The sequence below is a fragment of the Saccoglossus kowalevskii genome, chromosome 11 (assembly GCF_978046115.1).
Source record: "Saccoglossus kowalevskii chromosome 11, keSacKowa6.1, whole genome shotgun sequence".
NCBI lineage: Eukaryota > Metazoa > Hemichordata > Enteropneusta > Harrimaniidae > Saccoglossus > Saccoglossus kowalevskii.
The window spans coordinates 13,416,176-13,438,386 of record NC_140651.1 but is presented as its reverse complement, the minus strand read 5'-3'; the positions used below and the strand labels follow the sequence as shown (position 1 = coordinate 13,438,386).

At 36.2% G+C, this 22,211-nt stretch overlaps 1 protein-coding gene across 1 annotated transcript; it reads left to right on the top strand.

Moving 5' to 3' along the window:
• Positions 1–84: 84 nt before the first annotated feature.
• Positions 85–21,312, top strand: LOC100367778 (iron-sulfur clusters transporter ABCB7, mitochondrial-like). The gene is made up of 14 exons (XM_085505209.1): positions 85–228; positions 4,256–4,333; positions 4,884–5,096; positions 5,765–5,894; positions 6,955–7,141; positions 7,778–7,859; positions 9,005–9,181; positions 11,318–11,492; positions 12,205–12,362; positions 13,021–13,184; positions 15,503–15,632; positions 16,861–17,032; positions 17,694–17,797; positions 18,134–21,312. Exons 1-14 carry the CDS (start codon positions 85–87, stop codon positions 18,392–18,394), a joined length of 2,175 nt encoding a protein of 724 aa, XP_085361335.1. The 3' UTR covers positions 18,395–21,312.
• The last annotated feature ends 899 nt before the right edge of the window (positions 21,313–22,211 follow it).

Here is a 22,211-nt window from a genome sequence, read left to right as displayed (position 1 = left end):
CTTAATCCATAATTCATTAAAAACTACAAATGTAATAACGCGGATGACAACAACAACCATTTTATTAAAGGTCATCAACCTAAAATGGCGGCCCTCCGGTTGCCGATTGGCAATGGAATCGCTCAAGGACATTTTCTAGCCTTGAGCAGTTGGAAACCTTTTTTGTTTTCAACTATCAGACAAAGCAGAGTGCTTCAGATAGAATACGTTGCTATTGTTGAACAGCGGGTAAGTTAGGAACAAGTTTGCTACAAAGTCAGTGATGACTGATTTATTTTATTTATTTATTGGACGTTACACGTACTCTACCAGCTGTATGTCAGCTGTACAGGTACTACAGATTTAGGGGTGGACCATTAGAGAATCTGAGTCGGGAGATCGGAGATGGTGGTAAATGTTGCGAAATCGTTTTCACGTCGATGAGGTCGTTCTCTTTGCAACCCCAACCCTAACGTTGAGTGGAAACCCCGGAAAACACTAAACCTGTCGAAAAACACTAAACCTGTCGAAAAACACTAAACCTGACAATAAAAACACTAAACCCGAGGTAAAGGGTGTATTATGGGTGTACCATAATCGTCCAGTGAATATTTGATTAAAAGAAAGCGAAAACATGAAACAGAACCCACGAAGGGTTTAGTGTTTTTTCAACAGGTTTAGTCTTTTTCAACAGGTTTAGTCTTTTTCAATAGGTTTAGTGTTTTTCAACTGGTTTAGTGTTTTCCGGGGGTTTCCACTCAACGCAACCCTAATCCTATTTATCTAAAGGCGCATTTACAATTGAATTGGTGGGAGGGTTAGAGATAGGATTCGGGTTTTAATTTTGGGGGTACTGTTCCGAAATATGGCGTAAAATGTTCGTGACTGCCTCGTCGTCGGTTCTTCCATACCGCTCCCTTCACATGAACTCGTCCAAATACCCAGGCAACATGCTTTTCGACACTCCGTTCATTCTTTTCAGCTTTGTCGTGGCTCTATACCAGTAACTCTCAATTGCCTGGGTATGGACTCCGGTGACTGGGTCGACGAAATGGCGGCTATGATTAACGGCGGCATATGAATAACGGTCGTCGTTCGCTAGCTGTTGGTAGGCTGCCGACTGGTTCGAATGGATAGTGGTCCCAGGAACAACCTTGTCTTGGATTATTGGAAGAAGGGTGGTGGCATCACTGCATTCGTCGATCTGCATATAACCTATGGATGGTTTATAAAACCTATCAACCATACCAAACACCCATCTTTCTTCAGCTGGGGCCCTTCCGCGATGATGCTTGCACTTGTGGCAAAATAAACTTTCGTCTATTTCAACCACGGTGCCTGGACTGCCCAACTCGATGTCTCCGCCCATCAGATTTTTACTGCACACTTCACGCAAAAAGTTGCAATAATCTACAAGAGACTGGCGAGAGACTCCAGTCTCAGTACTAATCTTCCGTGTCGGGTAATCCATAGCCCATTTTAGTATAATGTTTAAAAGAATGTCCAAACGTAAACATGACTTGGGAAAAAGAAGATCCATGTCTAATTGATGATCGGTTTCGAAATTTTGCACAATCCTTATTTAGACATCGCCAAGTAAATCCGTCAGTACAGTTTTTAGCGTTTGCCAAAATCATAGGTCGAACACAAGAAAGACAATTTTGTTCTGTTGCCAAAAGCCTATGTTCCTTGAGGAATGATATTGTTTCGTTAATAACACGGATTGCGTTAGCCTGTCGATAAAAGGCCATTTTTAACTAAATGAAATACGTCAAATGGAATATCAAATTTAAAGTTGAATTAAACAGCAAATCTGAAGCCGAGTGGAATCGAATTAAAAGTTATGGAATTAGTACAATGTAGTAGAATGAAATAAAGAGTTTGAATAACAAATCTAAAAGTATGCCTGGTAAAATAAACAAGCGTGTTTGCTACTAGGAGTACCCGAGTTGCAGAAGGCCAAAAGACCAATGATGGTAATGTGAAAAACTTGCATTTTTATACACCCTTTGAACCAATGGCAATGGAGGTACTACTCCTTCCAACCAATATTAATTGCCTTTTTGGTATGATTGAAAAAAAAATGAATGTAACAAAGAATGCAACACCTCCAACAAAGAACATAACACCTCAAACAATGCTTGCTAATCGAGGCGGCGCGTCAGACACTGCCGCCCAACGCCCTGCTTCGCACTTAATTTCACACTACTTATGGCGTTAAAATGACGGGCTCATTCATCTCTGACTACGTTTGGTGAGCCACAATCGAGGAATCGTACATTTACCCAAAGATACTAGAAAAGTGTTTTTGATTCATCTTACATCTTGGTTTTTATACATGCATATGCATTGAGTTTATTTATATGTCCATTTCTTACGTTGTGTGTTGCGTATTGATGGCATCCGGTAGAGGTCAGTGACCGCGTCCTGTGACCTGCAAGTGATCCTTTGTCGTTGGTAATTAACATAAAATGGCGCGCTTTTTGTAAGTCTGTGACCACCACTGTCGTTCTAGATATTCGACTTTTTTTCTCTTATGGTGAGATAATAACACCAACGAATTGTTTCCCTCTACATTGTGTAAGTTAGATGTGTGTTTGTGTACCACTACTGCTTTTCATAGGTTTCACTGACCGCATCTCGTGATCCTTTGTGGTTAGTAATTAACATAAAATGGCGGGCTTTTTGTAAGTCTGCGTCCACTACTGTCGCCCTGGGAATTCGACTTTTTTCAGATGCGTGTTTGTGTACCACAACTGCTTTCCTTGGGCTTCGGTTTCCCTCTGAATTAAATTGTGTAAGTTAAATAGTTAAATATGTGTTTGTGTACCACTACTGCTTTCCTTGGGCTTCGGTTTCCCTCTGAATTAAATTGTGTAAGTTAAATAGTTAAATATGTGTTTGTGTACCACTACTGCTTTCCTTAGGCTTCAGTTATTATTTCCTATCTCTGATCTTTATTTTTAAACCTAAAAGCAGCCTATCTCTGATCTTTATTTTCAAACCTAAAAGCAGCCTGTAAAATAAAACAAGACTTAAAATAAAACAAAGACATTATGTTACTTGGCCTGTCACTCAACCACATCATGCTAACTAGTTGACCTGTCAATCAACCACATCATGCTAACTATCCCGCAGCCACCTCCCCCTCACCTAAATGGTATAGTCCAACACGCAAGTTATTGGCAATTCAATTGACCACATCCGATAAATATAGGTGTCCTTAAATGCCCAGGTAAAGAAATACACTTCTAAACAATAGGGATTATTTCCTTGAAAGTCGTGCTGAAGTAAACAGCTCCATCCAAGCTCCGTTAAAGACACGTTTTCTCGAACTTACAGATCGATTATGTCATGCCAAAGTGGATGTATGTGACTATGAATATCACAGCAGTGATTATATATAGTATTTATGACAATAAATAGTGTAGGAGTTGAGATTTTGTCAGATAAACCACAGTCACTCTACTGTGGATAAACGTCAAAAACACAAACAGGGAAAAAGGACGTGCTTCTAGGCTTAATTAACTGCTGTCAATCAATGTCACGTGACATTGGGCCGCTGAACAGGTTGCGTCATCAAATCTCAAAAAACATTTACACGTTCCTAAAGCTTTTCTCATTATCACATAACAGATTCAACGAAATTAAAAAGTTGCAACAGAGAGTACGAGTCAGAAATACCCCTAGTCGTGTTTTAATGAAATGAATATTGTGTTTAGTATTCTTTACTGTTACTTGGTAATAGAGAAATAAAGAGTGTATAACAGGTGTGATTCCTTGGTTAAAATAATCCAGCAAAAAATGGATCAATTAAAAAGTAATCTTTCATTTGAAAAATAACATGTTTGCATTGTCTGTTGAAATTTGTCTGAGAGCAAAAAATTAAATCTCCTGAACATAGTATATGTATAAAGGCAAGTGATAAAGGGTATATTGGTGGAGCTATGAATTTGGAGAATGATAATCAGCTTTGGGGGGGGGGGGGGTCTTGATTGATGTGCAAGTGATAGTTGAGTGGAGTGATCACTGTTCTTACGTGGAATGCTCTGCACTTATTAAAGTTGGAGTTGCATTCTGGGATGATACTTTTAGGTTTGTTGCTCCTCCAGCACAAAATATTTGTGGTCATAAAAACAGATGACTTGAGGAGTCAGAAAGCTAAACTGGAATTTTTATTTTAGAGTTATCTATTACAAATGTAATTGTTGACGATGACAATTTTCAATTGTTTTATATATCTCTTCATGTAGTTGTATTTTTTTTTCTATTTAAGATTCACAAATATGCAACAGGGTCAGCATGGAGAGGACAACAAAATTTACATTGGAAAAATTCAGATATATTGGATAAGGTGAGTTCTCGAAAAAATCTTGCTCTCTGTTATTATCTCTCGGCAAATATTCTAATTTTAGCCAGAGAGGTGTTATACATGTATACACTTACTGATACCCCCGCTTGCATGCCGAAGTGCATGGAAATATAACAAAAAAATTCATCTGAGTGAGTTCGGTGTATTTTTTTGGGACTTAGATGTCAATGTCTCTCTGTACTACCTGAGATGATGACTTTATTATTATACATCTTTTTCCTGCTTGTACACTGTAGTAATAATTTAATGGGGAATTACCATTACATCCAAAATGGTACGAACGTTTTGTGTTGTACATTCAGTAAGAGGATTATATGTTCGTCAGAAGTAGTGATTCTGTGTTAAATGTAAACAAAGAAAAGTGTCTGAATGTGAAAGTTTTATATGTCGGTGATGTAGTTTACCCCATGTGAGGACAAATTTGAACGTTCTAACGAGTACTGATACATTTTTGAACAAGTATTGATACAGCTTTTCATGGCAAATTCCATTTTCAGTGTTAGATGTATAATAATACCTTTTTATTTTCCAGTCTAAATCATTACCCTTATTGACACCTGGTTTATATCGTGATTGTTTTCACGGCCATGGTGTGGCTGGTCTACCTGCCCCAGATGACGGCTCTAAAGATGGCGTTACAGGCTGGCAAATAATGAAAATTATGTCATCATATATCTGGCCTAAAGATTCATTGGGAATCAAAGTTCGAGTTGGTGTGGCGTTGAGTTTGTTAATTGGGTCAAAGGTAAGGGGAGATATGATCAGCACATACATGTACATGTTATTTATCGTAGTTATATTCAGTGATGTGGACAATTCACCTTTTCATGGAGTTCCTTACATGAACAGCATCTTACTAACAGCATGGCAGCGACTACTTTTTGCTGTTGCCTGAAATTCTGTTAATATTCAGACAGAATATGTGCTTTCAAGACTTTAATATATGCATGAAATATACTGTTATATAATTTTTTATATAATTGGCAAGTAAAAAAAACCAAACAAATGTTTTTAGACCAGGAAGCAAGGTGTATACTAGTACATGTACCAGCACACATTTTCAATGATGAGATGCTAAATTGTTCCTGTTATGGACATTGAGTTACGAAAATGACCACACCATATTTAGAAACCACCCCTCCATTTGCGGGACCTCGTCTAAATTGTAACTCGATGTTCAATTAATAGTTAACAGAATTTCGAGTTACAGGTAACATTGATTTTTTGTTTTGTTTAACTTTTAAATTTATTAACTAAAATGTTAATTTGCAGTTAACCGGATTTTGAATTGGGGGAAACATTAAACAAAACAGAAAATATATGCAAGTGTTCGTTAAGATCCACTTCTATTGGAGCATTTGTTCATACTTTTTCGATTATAAACGAAACATTATAATCTATTATTGCTTTCAGCTGATGAATGTCCAAGTACCATTTATATTTAAATACGCAATAGATTATCTGAATACAACTCCAGCTGAAGTAGCTACAAGCAGTTATGTGGGTGGTGCTATGACTGTAGCTACAGCCATGGTACTTGGCTGTAAGTATTATCTATTACGACCAATACAAAACTATAAACTTCATTCTAAGGTCTATGATACTACAATCACGGGTCATTCTGTTGTTACCCTGTGTATATCTTTCACTCATGTCGGCCCCTCTGTCAGATCTGGATATTTTAAATTTGGTTTGGTTGGTTGTGTCCCAGAACATCTAATTTGCATATCAATTTTGACTAATTTACATATAAATGTCATATCAGTTATTGTGATAATGAATATCATCATACACGTAAACACGTTATCACCTACATGTATGTGTGATGTCACGCTGCGATGATTTGCATTTCATAATTTACATATCACCACACATGTGTGATATGGTTTTGGAATACTTTCAGGGTTTACACTGTTTGCCGCTACTGTAAACAAGTTTGGAATGTTATGAAACATACACAACAAAAAAGATGTACTGGGAAAAACTATTGATATCTTTACAATGTTGTATCGATACGTAACAGTGGCATTCCACTGTGTGTTTGAATACATCATGCGAAACATCTGTTCATAACATTCAAATAGTTCCATCATTTATTCAATAAAAATCAAACAATTCTTACTAGAAATTTGACTACGCTTTGGGATCTGTGTCAACGATGTGATTAATAAATAATCTCCCAGTATTCCTCACTCATTTGACTTCATCTTGGACTTGTGGCTGTATTCCTCTTTGCCTATGGCTTTGAGGAATATGATCACTACCGGTATACGTTGAGTTGGTTCATGATGATGTCATACTCATTTGGAATACCGGGGAATTATATATGCATGCGTAATAATTAGCATATCAATTACTTATCGATGGTGTTGGGGGAGTCGTCACCTGCGGCACTCAGATATTGAGTGAGGAAAATAGGTGAGAAATTGATAGTGAATTTATATCCCTCAGAAAGTACCAGGATGTGTGACCTTTTGGGAGGAAATAATAATTGAGAAATTCTCAGTGAATTTGTACCTCCAGAAAGTACCAGGATGTGTGACCTTTTGAGGGTTCCAAGCATAAAGCCTGTAACTCTGTAGTATTTTTTTTCATATACCTAGATGGAGCAGCCAGGGCCAGTGCATCGCTGTTCAATGAAGCAAGAAATGCCGTGTTCGCTAAAGTAGCTCAGAATTCAATACGTAGAGTAGCAAAGAATGTGTTTTTTCATCTTCATCGACTTGACTTGAGTTTTCATTTAACTCGTCAAACAGGAGCTCTCTCTAAAGCTATAGACAGAGGTAGCAGGTAAGTTTTAACTCGTCAAACAGGAGCTCTCTCTAAAGCTATAGACAGAGGTAGCAGGTAAGTTTTAACTCGTCAAACAGAAGCTCTCTCTATAGACAGAGGTAGCAGGTAAGTTTTAACTCGTCAAACAGAAGCTCTCTCTATAGACAGAGGTAGCAGGTAAGTTTTAACTCGTCAAACAGAAGCTCTCTCTATAGACAGAGGTAGCAGGTAAGTTTTAACTCGTCAAACAGGAGCTCTCTCTAAAGCTATAGACAGAGGTAGCAGGTACGTTGTTTACCAACACTGTATGTAACATTAGTACATGTTGTACTTGTAATTTGTATATGAAGAGAGACAACAGTTAAAGTCATGTGAAACTCAGTAAACATATGACATTTCAATTTGCATAATTGAGTTATAAAGAATACTATAATTAAATGAAATCGAAGGGTATTAAAGCGGGAGGGTCGTCACCTACGCACATGCGGGAATTGAGTCTCAAGCAACAATAACAACACATGCTGAAAACGCAAAGGCTCATGGGTAGACGCTTATTTGTAAACAATGAAACGCTATGGCATCTGACGTATGCGCAGGTGACGACTCTCCCGCTTTAATTACTGATTCGAAGTATAATTTTTTTTTTTTTTTCAGGGGAATCAATTTTGTTCTCAGTGCACTTGTATTTAATATTGTTCCAACACTATTTGAAGTATCATTGGTTAGTGGTCTGTTGGTAAGTAATCTCTGCTTCATATGTGCTGCACAGTAGACCTTAAATGCAAATGCAAACAAAATCTTGTTCAGAGAGACGGAACCATGCAACTTGATTTTGGCCATCAAATAGTGTTCAATTCTATCATAATTGCGTCCACTATTCCCCTACTCTATGTAGCTCATGGATTTTGTAACCGTGGATACGATGACAGAAGATAATGGAACAATATTTGCATGCCAAAAGCAGGTAGCTTGACTCTCTCGCAGTAGATCACAGAGATCACAGTAGTAATTTGCATCTAAGTTCTATATATGATAGACGTTGTAATAAAATTTGAACCTGACTTACATCTAATATTACTGACACTCCACGTTTATAAACATGATGATTGAAATCAAACTGGGAAGCCAAATTACTAGCTAATATATGGATATACTAAAGAAATTTACTGGTACTTTGTATTCCCCACACTTCCGAAAAATTCAGACTATCAAATGTGCAAATACCTGAATGAAGCATAAGGAATGTTCCTCAATGTGGGTTCATTATGAGGTTAACCCCAAAGTATTGGCATAAATCGATTCCACAGCAAGGTAGGATGCCCTGATCAATACAACCCATTTACGCTGTAACGTATGAAACTTTCTTATATGCCTTCATGTACAAGCAAGGAACTAAGCAGTCCAGTGATGCTTGTATTGACTGTTGCCACTTATATAGACCCTTGATATGTAGAGAATGCTCATTCAAGATGGTGGTGTTTCGCTGGATTTTGTTAAACTAGTGTAAAACGTATATACTGTAAAATATTTTATTTTCACTAAGGATTTGTTTTTGCTGAAGAGATAATTCAGTGAAAATAAAATCCAGTGAATACAGTACCAGGTATATCATTTTCCCTATATTTTACATTCAACTCATCAGAAATCATTGAAAATAAATTCAAGCTAAAATAAAATGTTTTACTGTATATCATCTGATACACATGTAATAAAAATATTGCAGCCTGAATATGGATGTTTGTGTCCTCGCACAGAGAGAAAGAATATTTCATCAGGCAATATAGACTCTTGTGCTCGTGTGTGAATGCTCAGTAATAAATACTTGTAGTACTGGTACTGTCAGATGTGTATAACACATTGGGTTATCTCTTCTTATTTTAGTATTACAAATGTGGAGGTGTTTTTACTGCTGTTACTCTTAGCTGTCTTGTGGCTTATGCTGCGTTTACGTTAAGTATTACATCGTGGAGAACAAAGTACAGGGTGCAGATGAATAAAGCTGACAACCAAGCTGGTAATCATGCAATTGATTCGCTTATAAACTATGAAACAGTCAAGGTAAATATCCTATAGTGAGACAACTATCGATTATATGGGATTATTCCTATTATCGATAGATGATTTTTTTTTAGTCACTATGTGACTAACACTGGATATTGGTTTTCTTTTTTATGGATCACCAAATCTTACTTGACATGTAGGTGTAAGTGGCGCCCTCGACGACCAAACGGCATCAGACACTACTAATGCCTGATAGAATAGTGTATGTAAATCATTATGATCTACCGGTATACTGCAAATTCGCAGAGTTCATGCTTTCTTGCAATGAGTTTCAATGAATATTCATTTAGGTGGTCGTGGTAAACCCGTCAATCAAAGCTGTGTTTGCATTGTCAGCGTAATCACAGACTGTTTTCAACAAGTTGATAAGCATTGGCCGGAAATTTGCCAGAACCTTATCACACATTATGTCAACAAACAAAAAAACTCTGCTGTGAATACTCCTTGATGGCTGTCACTATCTGACGTTCTTGCAATTTGATTGGTACCGTCAAAACATCGTCGGGGGAAGTGGAAAACTACATCGTTTTGTCAGGTGTGTGTTGCATTTGGAGCACCATGGAGAGTGCAACTCACGTGACCTTGTCAAGCTACACCAATCTCATGAAATTAACATACCAGTACCAGTAATATTTGACAAGATATGAGATGGTACTGTTGCAACAAAGACATATTTATTTGACTTGATCTAAAAATGTTTGAGTAAATTTGAAAGTGTTTTATGAACAGAATGCAAATTATTATTTTGATCTCAAAACAAAGGCGATTCTGCAAAAATATTACTGGAAAGGGTGGTCAAATATTAAAAACATGGAGTCTTTTATACACACTATCAGGTTTCACGTATATTATGCCTTGGGACTGCCTAAGTGGTCACTATAGGCATGTTGCCTCCATATAGAAGTGGACACTAACACAGACAGCAACTGTAATTTATCCTGTGAGATAGCAGTTTTCCACCACTGGTATCAGACTTTTACAATATCGAATTTGCATCATAAGGTCTACATGTATTTATCTGAACATTCATGTACCCCCAATACTGACAAATTCCGATATAATTTCCCGAGGTTATCACCTGATACCACAAATAGAGCTGGTACTAGATACAAGTGACATCATTAGCTGTATTATTCATGAACTGAAACAATGATGTCACCAGTATCAGCCAGTTCTGTGAAAAAGTGATATCAGGAGATGACCTTTTTCCTCAGTGATCGTCAGTGCCAAAACAACAGAGAAATTGTGATTTTACTCAACTACGCTTCCGAATCCTATGCTAGTTTATGCTAATTAAGTGTTCCGATGATTATGCATATATATCCCACAAATGTTTTTCAAAATCAGCAGAAATATTTCTCTTTTTAACAATATCTTATTATTGTGAATGACATGCTTTATGTATGTGATAATTTGTATTATTTGAGTCATTTTCTGATTTTCATGGTTTCCATGGACATCCATCAAATCTGTGTGTGGTGATGTTGGTCATGTTAAAAAAGGTCAATCTGTGTTTCTGTAACAACTCGCATCAATTTAAACCAATACATTTTGTTGTTTTAAATCAACAACAAAAAATACAACTTTGTGTTCAATTTTCTATGGAAATGCATCACAACACATGAATTTTCTGTGAACCATGGAAGTGCATCTAAGTTGTGTTTAATTTTGTTAACACTGAATACAGGTGAGAAACAACGATCAAATCAATTAACCTTGCCTCAGAAAAATGTACTTGAGTGTGTCTCCTGAATCCTGAAATTATTCTAGTTCTGGTTGATTGTACAGATTTATTTACTCTTTCAATGTATTTATTTAGGAAAGGTCTTGCGTGTTCTGCTAGTTGTTGTTGTTACTATGTAATTTCATTATATTATATTATATTATAATATTATTGAGGTATGTGTGAAGCTCGAAATCCACCGGTATGCACCAGCGCATTTCTCAAATTAAGCTTTGTGCGCCCCCTAGTTGGGCCATCATTCTGCGCCGTATTCTGCGCCTTATTTCTATCCCCACACAGACCTCTATTATTTTGTTCTGTATTTCAGAACTATTGCTTTATTAAGGGATTTTGATCAGCTTTTTGTTTTTTAGGTCTAATTAATAAAAATTTCTTTTTTTTTATTGCAGTACTTCAACAACGAGAAGTATGAAGTTGAGCGATATGACAAAGTGCTATCAAAGTATGAAGATGCATCCCTGAAAACCACCACTAGTCTTGCCTTACTCAACTTTGGTCAGAATCTTATATTTAGTGCATCACTAGCTACTGTTATGGTACTAGCAAGTCAGGGAATAATAGCAGGTCAGTAGCATAGCCAAGTTTTTTTTGTTTTTCAAAATGACTGGCCAGCTTAAACTGGCTCTCCTGAATATGGTTGTAAGTGATTTGGTGGGAGTGGGGGTGTTTAACTTTTTCACGACCAGACTTTCCTCAAATTGTTCTGCACTTCTTTTCTTATATTCTTCAATATTTCTGGAAATAAACCCTAATTTTGGAGATATTAGAGTCAATTTTCATTTTTTACTCAAAAGAAATTGACTATTTTTAACCCAGTCTTCTAAAAAAAAGTGCAGACTAAAAACAGGACTATTTTGTGAATTTTTGATGAAAAGAGGGAACTGGTGATGAAATGGTTAAAATGTATGATATTAAAATTTTTTCAAAATCATTTAATTGAGGGGGATGATAATTAGCTCTCGTGGAGCATGATTTGTCAAGCAAATGATCAGTGAGTAGAGTACCGGTAATCACAATCACAAGATAGAATGCCCTAATGGTTATATATACATTGTAGTTTGTTAGTCCAGAGTTTGAATCAATTCTCAGTCTAACGTATTATTTTGAGCCACAATTTAGCAACTCTATAGTAAAGTATTTCCTATTTTCATTTATTTTCCTATATTTTTTCAGATAATTTGAGACCAAATGGTCATAATTTCCTATTAGCTATGGATCTTGATTAAAATTTAAAACTGAATAGCCCGCTGTAATCACTGTGTTTTTTTCCACTCAGGTCAGATGACTGTTGGTGACTTGGTCATGGTCAATGGATTACTATTCCAACTGTCATTACCATTGAACTTCCTAGGGAGTGTCTACAGAGAAATCAGGCAGTCATTGATTGACATGACAACTATGTTTAATTTATTAAATTTAGAATCACAAATCAAGGTAAAGACAATTTTACTTGTTATCAATTACGTGGGAACTTTACAACATCCTCAGACATGTACATGTACATCAGTGATCCTTACATGGTATGGAAAATACTCACTTACATGAGATTTAAAAATGGGCGTGGCTATTTGGTGCAAAATGTCTCATTTTTTCAAGCAGGGTGAATGGGTTCTGTCAAATAAATACCAAACAAGAAATAAATAGATGGGTACAATGACTGTGATTTTCCTATAGGATTAATTCCTAGATGATTTCATACAATCAAGGCTCTTGAGTCAATAACTAACAAAGAATGGTTTTTCAAAAATTCTCCAAACCAATGTAATTTTAACATATTCTTAGGATTCAGTTACAATTTTATTTGTCTCTTACACACTCCAATAGTTGCATGTGGATTTTTTACCAACAATAATAATGGAATAGTCCAAATATGCAGTCCCCACATCAAATCTTGTACTGCGGTTTTGTAACCAGCTTCTAAAGTCTAGAAACATGTGTGGAGGTGTTGCAAGCTGAGTTGGTCTAAGGGATTCTGGGATTACGGTCACCATATTTAAATATATTAAGGACAATTGATTATTAATTTATCTATACAACTGAATTTAGTGCCAATAATTTTAATTTGAGTTCTTCTTTGTCTTTTTTATATCAGGATGAACCCAATGTACCATCACTATCAGTATCGCCAGAAGAAGCAAATATCACTTTTGAGAATGTCAGTTTTGAATATCAGCCAGGAAAAAAAATTCTTAACAACATGTCATTTACTATTCCAACTGGCAAGAAGATAGCAGTAGTGGGTGGCAGTGGATCTGGGTAAGTTTAGGGTAAGATAGTGATTGTAGGTGGCAGTGGATCTGGGTAAGTTTAGGGTAAGATAGTGATTGTAGGTGGCAGTGGATCTGGGTAAGTTTAAGGTAAGATAGTGATTGTAGGTGGCAGTGGATCTGGGTAAGTTTAGGGTAAGATAGTGATTGCAGGTGGCATTGGATCTGGGTAAGTTTAGGGTAAGATAGTGATTGTAGGTGGCAGTGGATCTGGGTAGGTTTATGGTAAGATAGTGATTGTAGGTGGCAGTGGATCTGGGTAAGTTTATGGTAAGATAGTGCTTGTAGGTGGCAGTGGATCTGGGTAAGTTTAGGGTAAGATAGTTATTGTAGGTGGCAGTGGATCTGGGTAAGTTTAGGGTAAGATGGGGATTGTGGGTGGCAGTGGATCTGGGTAAGTTTAGGGTAAGATAGTGATTGTAGGTGGCAGTGGATCTGGGTAGGTTTAGGGTAAGATAGTGATTGTAGGTGGCAGTGGATCTGGGTAAGTTTAGGGTAAGATAGTGATTGTAGGTGGCAGTGGATCTGGGTAAGTTTAGGGTAAGATAGTGATTGTAGGTGGCATTGGATCTGGGTAAGTTTAGGGTAAGATAGTTATTGTGGGTGGCATTGGATCTGGGTAAGTTTAGGGTAAGATAGTGATTGTGGGTGGCAGTGGATCTGGGTAAGTTTAGGGTAAGATAGTGATTGTAGGTGGCAGTGGATCTGGGTAAGTTTAGGGTAAGATAGTGATTGTAGGTGGCAGTGGATCTGGGTAAGTTTAGGGTAAGATAGTGATTGTAGGTGGCAGTGGATCTGGGTTGGTTTATGGTAAGATAGTGATTGTAGGTGGCAGTGGATCTGGGTAAGTTTAGGGTAAGATAGTGATTATAGGTGGCGGTGGATCTGGGTAAGTTTAGGGTAAGATAGTGATTGTAGGTGGCAGTGGATCTGGGTAAGTTTAGGGTAAGATAGTGATTGTAGGTGGCAGTGGATCTGGGTAGGTTTATGGTAAGATAGTGATTGTAGGTGGCAGTGGATCTGGGTAAGTTTAGGGTAAGATAGTGATTGTAGGTGGCAGTGGATCTGGGTAAGTTTAGGGTAAGATAGTGATTGTAGGTGGCAGTGGATCTGGGTAGGTTTAGGGTAAGATAGTGATTGTAGGTGGCAGTGGATCTGGGTAAGTTTAGGGTAAGATAGTGATTGTAGGTGGCATTGGATCTGGGTAAGTTTAGGGTAAGATAGTTATTGTGGGTGGCATTGGATCTGGGTAAGTTTAGGGTAAGATAGTGATTGTGGGTGGCAGTGGATCTGGGTAAGTTTAGGGTAAGATAGTGATTGTAGGTGGCAGTGGATCTGGGTAAGTTTAGGGTAAGATAGTGATTGTAGGTGGCATTGGATCTGGGTAAGTTTAGGGTAAGATAGTTATTGTGGGTGGCATTGGATCTGGGTAAGTTTAGGGTAAGATAGTGATTGTAGGTGGCAGTGGATCTGAGCAAGTTTATGGTAAGATGGGGATTGTGGGTGGCATTGAATCTTGATAGGTTTATGGTAAGATAGGGATTGTGGGTGGCATTGGATCTGGGTAAGTTTATGGTAAGTTAGGGATTGTGGGTGGCATTGAATCTTGGTAGGTTTATGGTAAGATAGGGATTGTGGATGGCATTGGATCTGGGTAAGTTTATGGTAAGATAGGGATTGTGGGTGGCATTGAATCTTGGTAGGTTTATGGTAAGATAGGGATTGTGGGTGGCATTGGATCTGGGTAAGTTTATGGTAAGATAGTCATTGTGGATGGCATTGGATCTGGGTAAGTTTATGGTAAGATAGTCATTGTGGGTGGCAGTGGATCTGGGTAAGTTTATGGTAAGATAGTCATTGTGGATGGCATTGGATCTGGGTAAGTTTATGGTAAGATAGTCATTGTGGATGGCATTGGATCTGGGTAAGTTTAGGGTAAGATAGTGATTGTAGGTGGCAGTGGATCTGGGTAAGTTTATGGTAAGATAGTCATTGTGGATGGCATTGGATCTGGGTAAGTTTAGGGTAAGATAGTGATTGTAGGTGGCAGTGGATCTGGGTAAGTTACTTTCATTGGATTATTAGTTTTTATTCCACTGTAGGGTATCAGCTTTGAAACATACATTTATTTGGAGCTCCACAATAAATGCAAGTAAATATTGGTAGCTCCAGTTTAAGAACAACCACCTACTTGCATCCCCACCACACTACCACCACAGCCACCACCCCCTCCCCTATAAATGCACATTTGTAATACATTATACATTGTATATATATCGGTATATAGTGTTTGTACTTGTCTTGTAGGAAATCAACGATAGTTAGATTATTATATAGATTCTATGATCCAATTGATGGTAGAATATTGATTAATGGGCAGGACATCAGGGATGTGTCTTTAGACAGTCTCAGGTCTGCTATTGGGGTTGTGCCACAGGTATGTAATATTAACTTACTAAACCATAGTGTTGGCAGTAAAATTTGTGTTGCCTCCGATATGTTATGCAAATATAATTTGCATGATGACTGTATACTGTAAAAAAATGTGAATGTTCCAAACACACAGATTTGCAGTACACTGCTCGTTCGTGTTTCCAACTTGCAGCTTAAAAATTCACCTCAAATAAAACTGCCATCATTTTTCAACTAACCTAAGCAAGAAAAAACAAACATGCAAATTATCTTTGGCTATAACTTAATGCTTTCATATTTTTAGCGGGTATTTTAAACAAGATCACAGTCATATTTTCTCAGCGGAACACATGTAGCATCTCTTTTTCACTTCATTTTCTCTGTCCAAATCATCTGTTTCAACTTGTAATCCACTTTTCTCAGGTGTATTATATAGTTCTTCTAGCTGCCCCTTTTGTACCCACCCATGCTCACTTCGCTATCTTTTAAAAACTGTTTGAAATATGCTACTGACTTTTACCGCGGTTGCATGTCTATTGTTCTTTTTTGACTTTTATATTTCTGTCCAACCCTCGCTCGTTGCCTGGTGGGTTATGTATGCGTAAATAGAATTACATCGCATCTTTCGGTTATTCGGGAATTAGTAATTGCCGAGAACAATTTTTCACAGTCGCCCTGAGGTCACATTAGAACAAAAGTATTATCAAAGAAAAGCACATAATCGAATGTGAAACCACAATACGAAAAAAAACATTGAACGTTTGAACGTTAATTGTATGTTCCTCCAATTCAGAACATCAAATATGTTACATAATAGTCCTAAGACTTAACAGGGGCGGATACATGATTTAGTTATGGGGGGGGGGGGTCCAAACTTTAAAATCACCAGACTAAGTTAATGATTTTTACAAAAACAAATTGAATAAATTTGTCGGGGGGGGGGGGGGTCTGTCCACCACTGCCTAAGAACACTGTCAAATGGTTGAAATTGGTTATACTTTAGTTTATTTTAATACTTGACTCTGTTAAATGGATTAAATGATGTACAATCCTGTGATCTAGTTAGGATAAAAAACATAGTGTTGTGCCAATCCTGAAAATAAGAATTGTTCTAAAACTCAGTGATTGATCATAGAGAGCAACTTTAACCTCAATCATGTCAATAAATGCCAAGTACAAAAATACACCTCGAGTGTACTGTGTATTTATGGTTCCAGTCAATTTACTTCCTTAACATTTATTCTGCTTTCTAGGATTCAGTCTTGTTCCACAATACTATTTTCTACAATTTACATTATGGTAACTTAGAAGCCACGGCTGAACAGGTGTACGACGTAGCTAAGAAGGCTGACATTCATAACAGTATTATGAAAATGCCAGATGGCTATAACACTCAAGTGGGAGAACGAGGACTCAAGCTTTCAGGTGAATTCTATTTTTAGCATGTTACCATAGCAACAATGGTTGCTAGGGAAGTAAGGCAATGAAAATAATTCAATATGAAAGGTGTAAGCATGTCATACTCTAATCCTGCAAATGTCATAAAAAATACAAAAGAAAATTGTGAAAATATTACTAGGGTTTGAATGTCATGATCATGGTGACTTTTATTTGACAATTAAGACATTAGAAGACATTTTACATGTTAATGTATTCAGAATACCTCAGATAGAACATGGCCAAATATGTACAGAATTTGTTCAGTATGATCAAATATAATCACGTCTAATTGTTGTCAATCATGACCGATCCGTTTGGAAAATTGAAATAAAGCCTTTTTTTTTATTATTTTCTCTGTTTGTCTTTGAAATTAGACAATCTGAAAAAACATTTCTTTTAACTTCATGAAATTTTATTAATTTTATTATTATTATATAATACACCTGATTCATGGATGAGTTTGAAATGAAACCACATTTCTCTGTTATGCCAAATTGCCTAGGGGGAATTTGATCGTCAAATGTGTTGTGCCAGTGTAACGCACCAATTCTAGTTCCTATCTATGTCCTCTCACTTCCTAGTTTCAAATAGATTACTTTCAAGATTGCAGTAGAAACAGATTCAAAATTTCTTTTATATTTAACAGGAGGTGAGAAGCAACGTGTTGCCATTGCTAGAACTGTTCTAAAAAATCCTTCAATTATTTTATTCGATGAGGCGACATCGTCATTAGATTCAATAACTGAACAGGTAAGAAAACCATATGGAATGACAAATGGCTGTTGTAAAAAAACTTTTAACAGTTTCAAAAGTGTATAGCGCCCTCTAGTGGCACACTTTAAAATAACGTTTTCTATAAAATAAATATATGAATTGCTGTCTTTAATACTTAATGTTAAAAAAAATAATGCTGCTTTGTTTTGTGCCAACACGTCAAACAGTTAACACATCGCCAAATGATGCCTTTTTTCCTAATTCGTATCACTTAACGTTGGGGTTTTCTGCATGCGATCATGTGATACCAGTATTAGTTTTTGTTGATATCAACAATAATGTGAACATTGTAAATTATATATTTATTTACAGAACATTCTTGATTCTATGGGTGGTGTCACGTCAGGCAGAACTTCTTTATTTATTGCACATCGACTGACCACTGTCATGGACTGTGATGAGATTTTAGTTCTTGATCACGGTCAAATCATAGAAAGAGGAACACACTACGACTTACTCCGAGATGTGGACAGCTTATACTACAGTCTTTGGACGAATCAAAACAAAGCTCTCTATGAACATTTTGCCCTCGAAGCAAGTGATAGTGAAGCTGGAGTTGTTGGAAAGGAATAATTATGTCTTCAGTTCAACTATAATCAAATCTGAACTACTCTGATGTACCGGTAATACTTTGTAACAATATATTAGGGAGTTGATTCTTGGCAAACCATATGTCTCAAAGCCAGAGGATCAAGGAACCATCTTCACATCAATGAAAACCATGTACCAAGCGTGCAAACCATGTACTGATGTTGATTTAAATACGGATTTTTATAAATCTACAATCAGGGAATCTTTGGGAGAGCATTCATCACTTTTTTTCAGGTTGACAATATGCATTCATGGAAATTTAAAATAAAACTCCATGCTGGTATGTGTACAATCATTTTAGATTACCTGTGGATGCAGTTTAAAGATAATTTCTAAAAATTTATAAACTTAAAAGACTATTTTGTGACTGTATTTGATATCACTTGTGCAGTAGGAACTCAACACCATTGTCAGGGGCAAAGCAATGCACTTCATTCAATGTTATGAGCATTTTGTGGATTACTGTGTCTCAGTTGAATTTTTTTCAAATATTTTTTGTGCCAGGTGACATTTCCTGATCTACAGACATCTACAGTCTCTCCTGATGCAAGCAAATGTGTGCAAACCAGTCTCCAAACCTAATCTAACATCACATTATTTGGAAGGCAGGGCAGACTGCATTCTGTTTTATATTGTTGAGTGAACATATTTGGCTCTGGGAATCAAGCAAAAATCAGAACCTCAGTGGTGCAAGACAATTACACTAACCACTATACCATCGCCAAGGTCCTTGTGTTTGAATTTACATTTTATAAATATTTGTATTCAACATTTCACCTAAAGTCACATCCATGGATAATCTGGAATGATTGTATTATGCTTTACTTTGTGTGTGGAACATTTTGTGGGGGAAAATGATGGCATTTCAAAGAATTAACGCTTTGCTGTGCATTGCAATGTCATCAAATGTCCTACATACAGGAAAACTAGATATCAAGTGAAATACTGTCATCTGTTAAGTGTATATCCGTAGCGACGGAGCTACATCACAGAAGGTTCTATGTTGCTTGGACGTGCATTAATGTACAGTGTATTTCTATGAGCAATGCGTTATAGGCAAGCTGCTGTGTAACATTGGTTGTGGAGCCGGTGAAAACATGAAAAATATGAGACAATTCTGAACAACCAAATTTATGTCTTGTTACACTGTTCAGGAGAGTCTCAACAACTAGCCTCAAAGTACAGTTTTCTCAAGTTTTTGGCTTGTGTATTCACCAGTGATGATTGCAAGGCGATAAATATGCCCGGATGTCCGCCCCCAAAAATATGACAACTGAAATAAACATCTAATAACACTTTAAAAGCATACTTTAACAATGTCACAAATAATGTGATTCTTGGTAGCTTTCAACTTTATCTACTAGAAATTCATTTAAAAAGGTAATATGGATACGGTAACTTTGGGAATATTTGTGCATGTTTACAGCGAGTGCCAAAATAAACTGATCAGGAAAGCTTCTTTTTCACTTTCTTTTGCATCATTGTAATACTAAAAACATAATCAGTGGTGTTTGTTTTGACTTTGGCACTTTCAAAAGTGTTTGATTCAAATGATTTGAATTATTCATGAACTTGAAGACGTTTGATTTGGACAAACAAATGAGTATGGTAAAATAGTGACAGTGTGCATTAACTGTTGTGGTGTTGGTATACTTTTTCCAGTCAATAAACTTGCTTGGGATTCGTAACAAATCAGTGAAAAATACTTCAAACACATTAAGTGGATGAAACCATCTTCGAATAGTAAATCAGATTTTGAGCATGAAATATGAAAATGGTGAATTATTAAATCTTGGGAGCATTTGAACAAACTTTCAGTTTCATTAAAATTTCAGCACTCCAATCAAATATAGTAGACTTGGATATTCAAATAGGTGTATTCTCTTCCGAAAATTAAAGGCAAAGTCAAAACAAATCTCCTTGGCAATGTTCCTATGAATGTTGCAAGAGGAATTGGTAGCGATTTTCATGATCAGTTTAATTTTATGTCCTGATATTTTATCTTAGAAGAAACAATAGTGAAATTTACAATAAAATAGCTTGTTTTGGCAGCAGACATAACTGTAATCGTTTGATGAAATTATGCAAATGAGCATGTGCTCCAAATTTATCAACATATTGAAGAAATTTGAAGCACATGTTGCGAACTCGTATCTTCAAGCGAATACCACAATGTTTACTGTCAAAACATTTATTTGTGAAGAATATTACCATTTTGTCTTTTTTCTAGATGCATTTTCAAACAAAATTATTTAAACATGACAAAAATATCGAAAATACTCAAAGCTGTTTAGATTTCACTTTTTTTTGTTTAACTTATTCTGGTAGCTCTTGTGTAATTGTTGTTGCTACCCTTTCATGCACCTCAGTGGAAGAGCATAGTTTGTCTGGCTAAGTGAATGAACTATGGACCTACAGGAAATATTTTGGATATTTAAATTTGAGGAATCAGTACATGTAATGGTTAAATCTGGTACTGTTAACTCATTAATTATGCAACTGTTTTTAATTTTGCTATTTTTGTCGATAAGTAAAATCCGCTAAAATTCAATCCATGCGAACATATAAAATAACAATAGAACTCATTATTTTCCTGCCAAGTTTATGAATTTATAGAGCGACAGTCGTCGTGCCGCGTTCTGTTCGATATGAGACTTATAGCGGCGTATACAATGCGTGTAAAATACATTGTTTATTTACATAAAATTCGAACGCGCGCTGCGCAACGACCACTGCGCTTTAAACTCAGTTGCTCAAAGCATTAAAATGGCAAAATTAAATCACGGTATTCTCTTTATAATGGGGGGGGGGGGGGGGTTTACAGTGGAATCTTGTTTGATTTCATTGGTGTATTTATATGAAATAATGTATAGATTTTTAATAAAGATATTGACATTTAATTTGGAGTATGGTCTGTACTTGTTGTTTACGTGATTGCAGTTGAGTCAAAGCATATCTACACAGCAGGATTTGATACATTGGAAATAAATGTAAACAAACAAGCTCTCTGATTGGTCTGATTGTTAGGTGTTAGGTTTGGGTAACCAATCAGGTACAATCTTAGAAGTAGCTTCACATTGACTTGTATGCTGTACTGTAAAATACTTAATTTTCGCATGGAAATAATTTTTGCTGAAAGAATAATTCAGAGAAAATAAAATCCAGTGAATATGCCTTTTTTTCCTATATTTTACATTAAACTTGTCAAAAATCAGTGAAAATAAATTTCATATAAAACACTCAAAAAGTCCTTTCAGGGAAAATTAATTCCAGCTAAAATAAAGTATTTTACAGTAGCTGTTTTTGAAACTGTGGAACTTGAGTGCCACAGTGGAACTACATTAATTTGATTTTGGTCAATTTGATCATGAAGCAAAGGACCAAAGAATTCTTATACTGTGGAATACTTTATTTTCGCTGGAATTAATTTTCACTGAAAAGGCTTTTTGGGCGTTTTGTATGGAATTTATTTTCACTGATTTTTGATGAGTTTAATGTGAAATATAGGAAAAAAAGTATATTCGCTGGATTTTATTTTCACGGAATCATCCCCTCAGCGAAAATAGCGAAAATAAATTCCAAGTGAAAATAAAGTATTCTACAGTAACCAGTACATATAGTCATTTTCATCCATCTGAACAAAATATTGAAAAATTCTTTATTATTATTTGTAGACATTATCAAGTTTATATGTATAGTCTTTTGGAAAAAAAAAAGTTTATTCAATATATAAATAAATTATAAATTGTAGGACTTGCGACTTTTTAATAGCATTGTTACGTGTCGCTTGTCATGAATT

Excerpts from the sequence above, each read along its gene's own strand:
- LOC100367778 (XM_085505209.1), top strand. The coding sequence starts at position 85 with ATGGCGGCCCTCCGGTTGCCGATTGGCAATGGAATCGCTCAAGGACAT. Across the intron at positions 5,895-6,954 it reads TACAGCCATGGTACTTGGCT|ATGGAGCAGCCAGGGCCAGT; the intron begins GTAAGTATTATC and ends TCATATACCTAG. Across the intron at positions 7,142-7,777 it reads GCTATAGACAGAGGTAGCAG|GGGAATCAATTTTGTTCTCA; the intron begins GTAAGTTTTAAC and ends TTTTTTTTTCAG.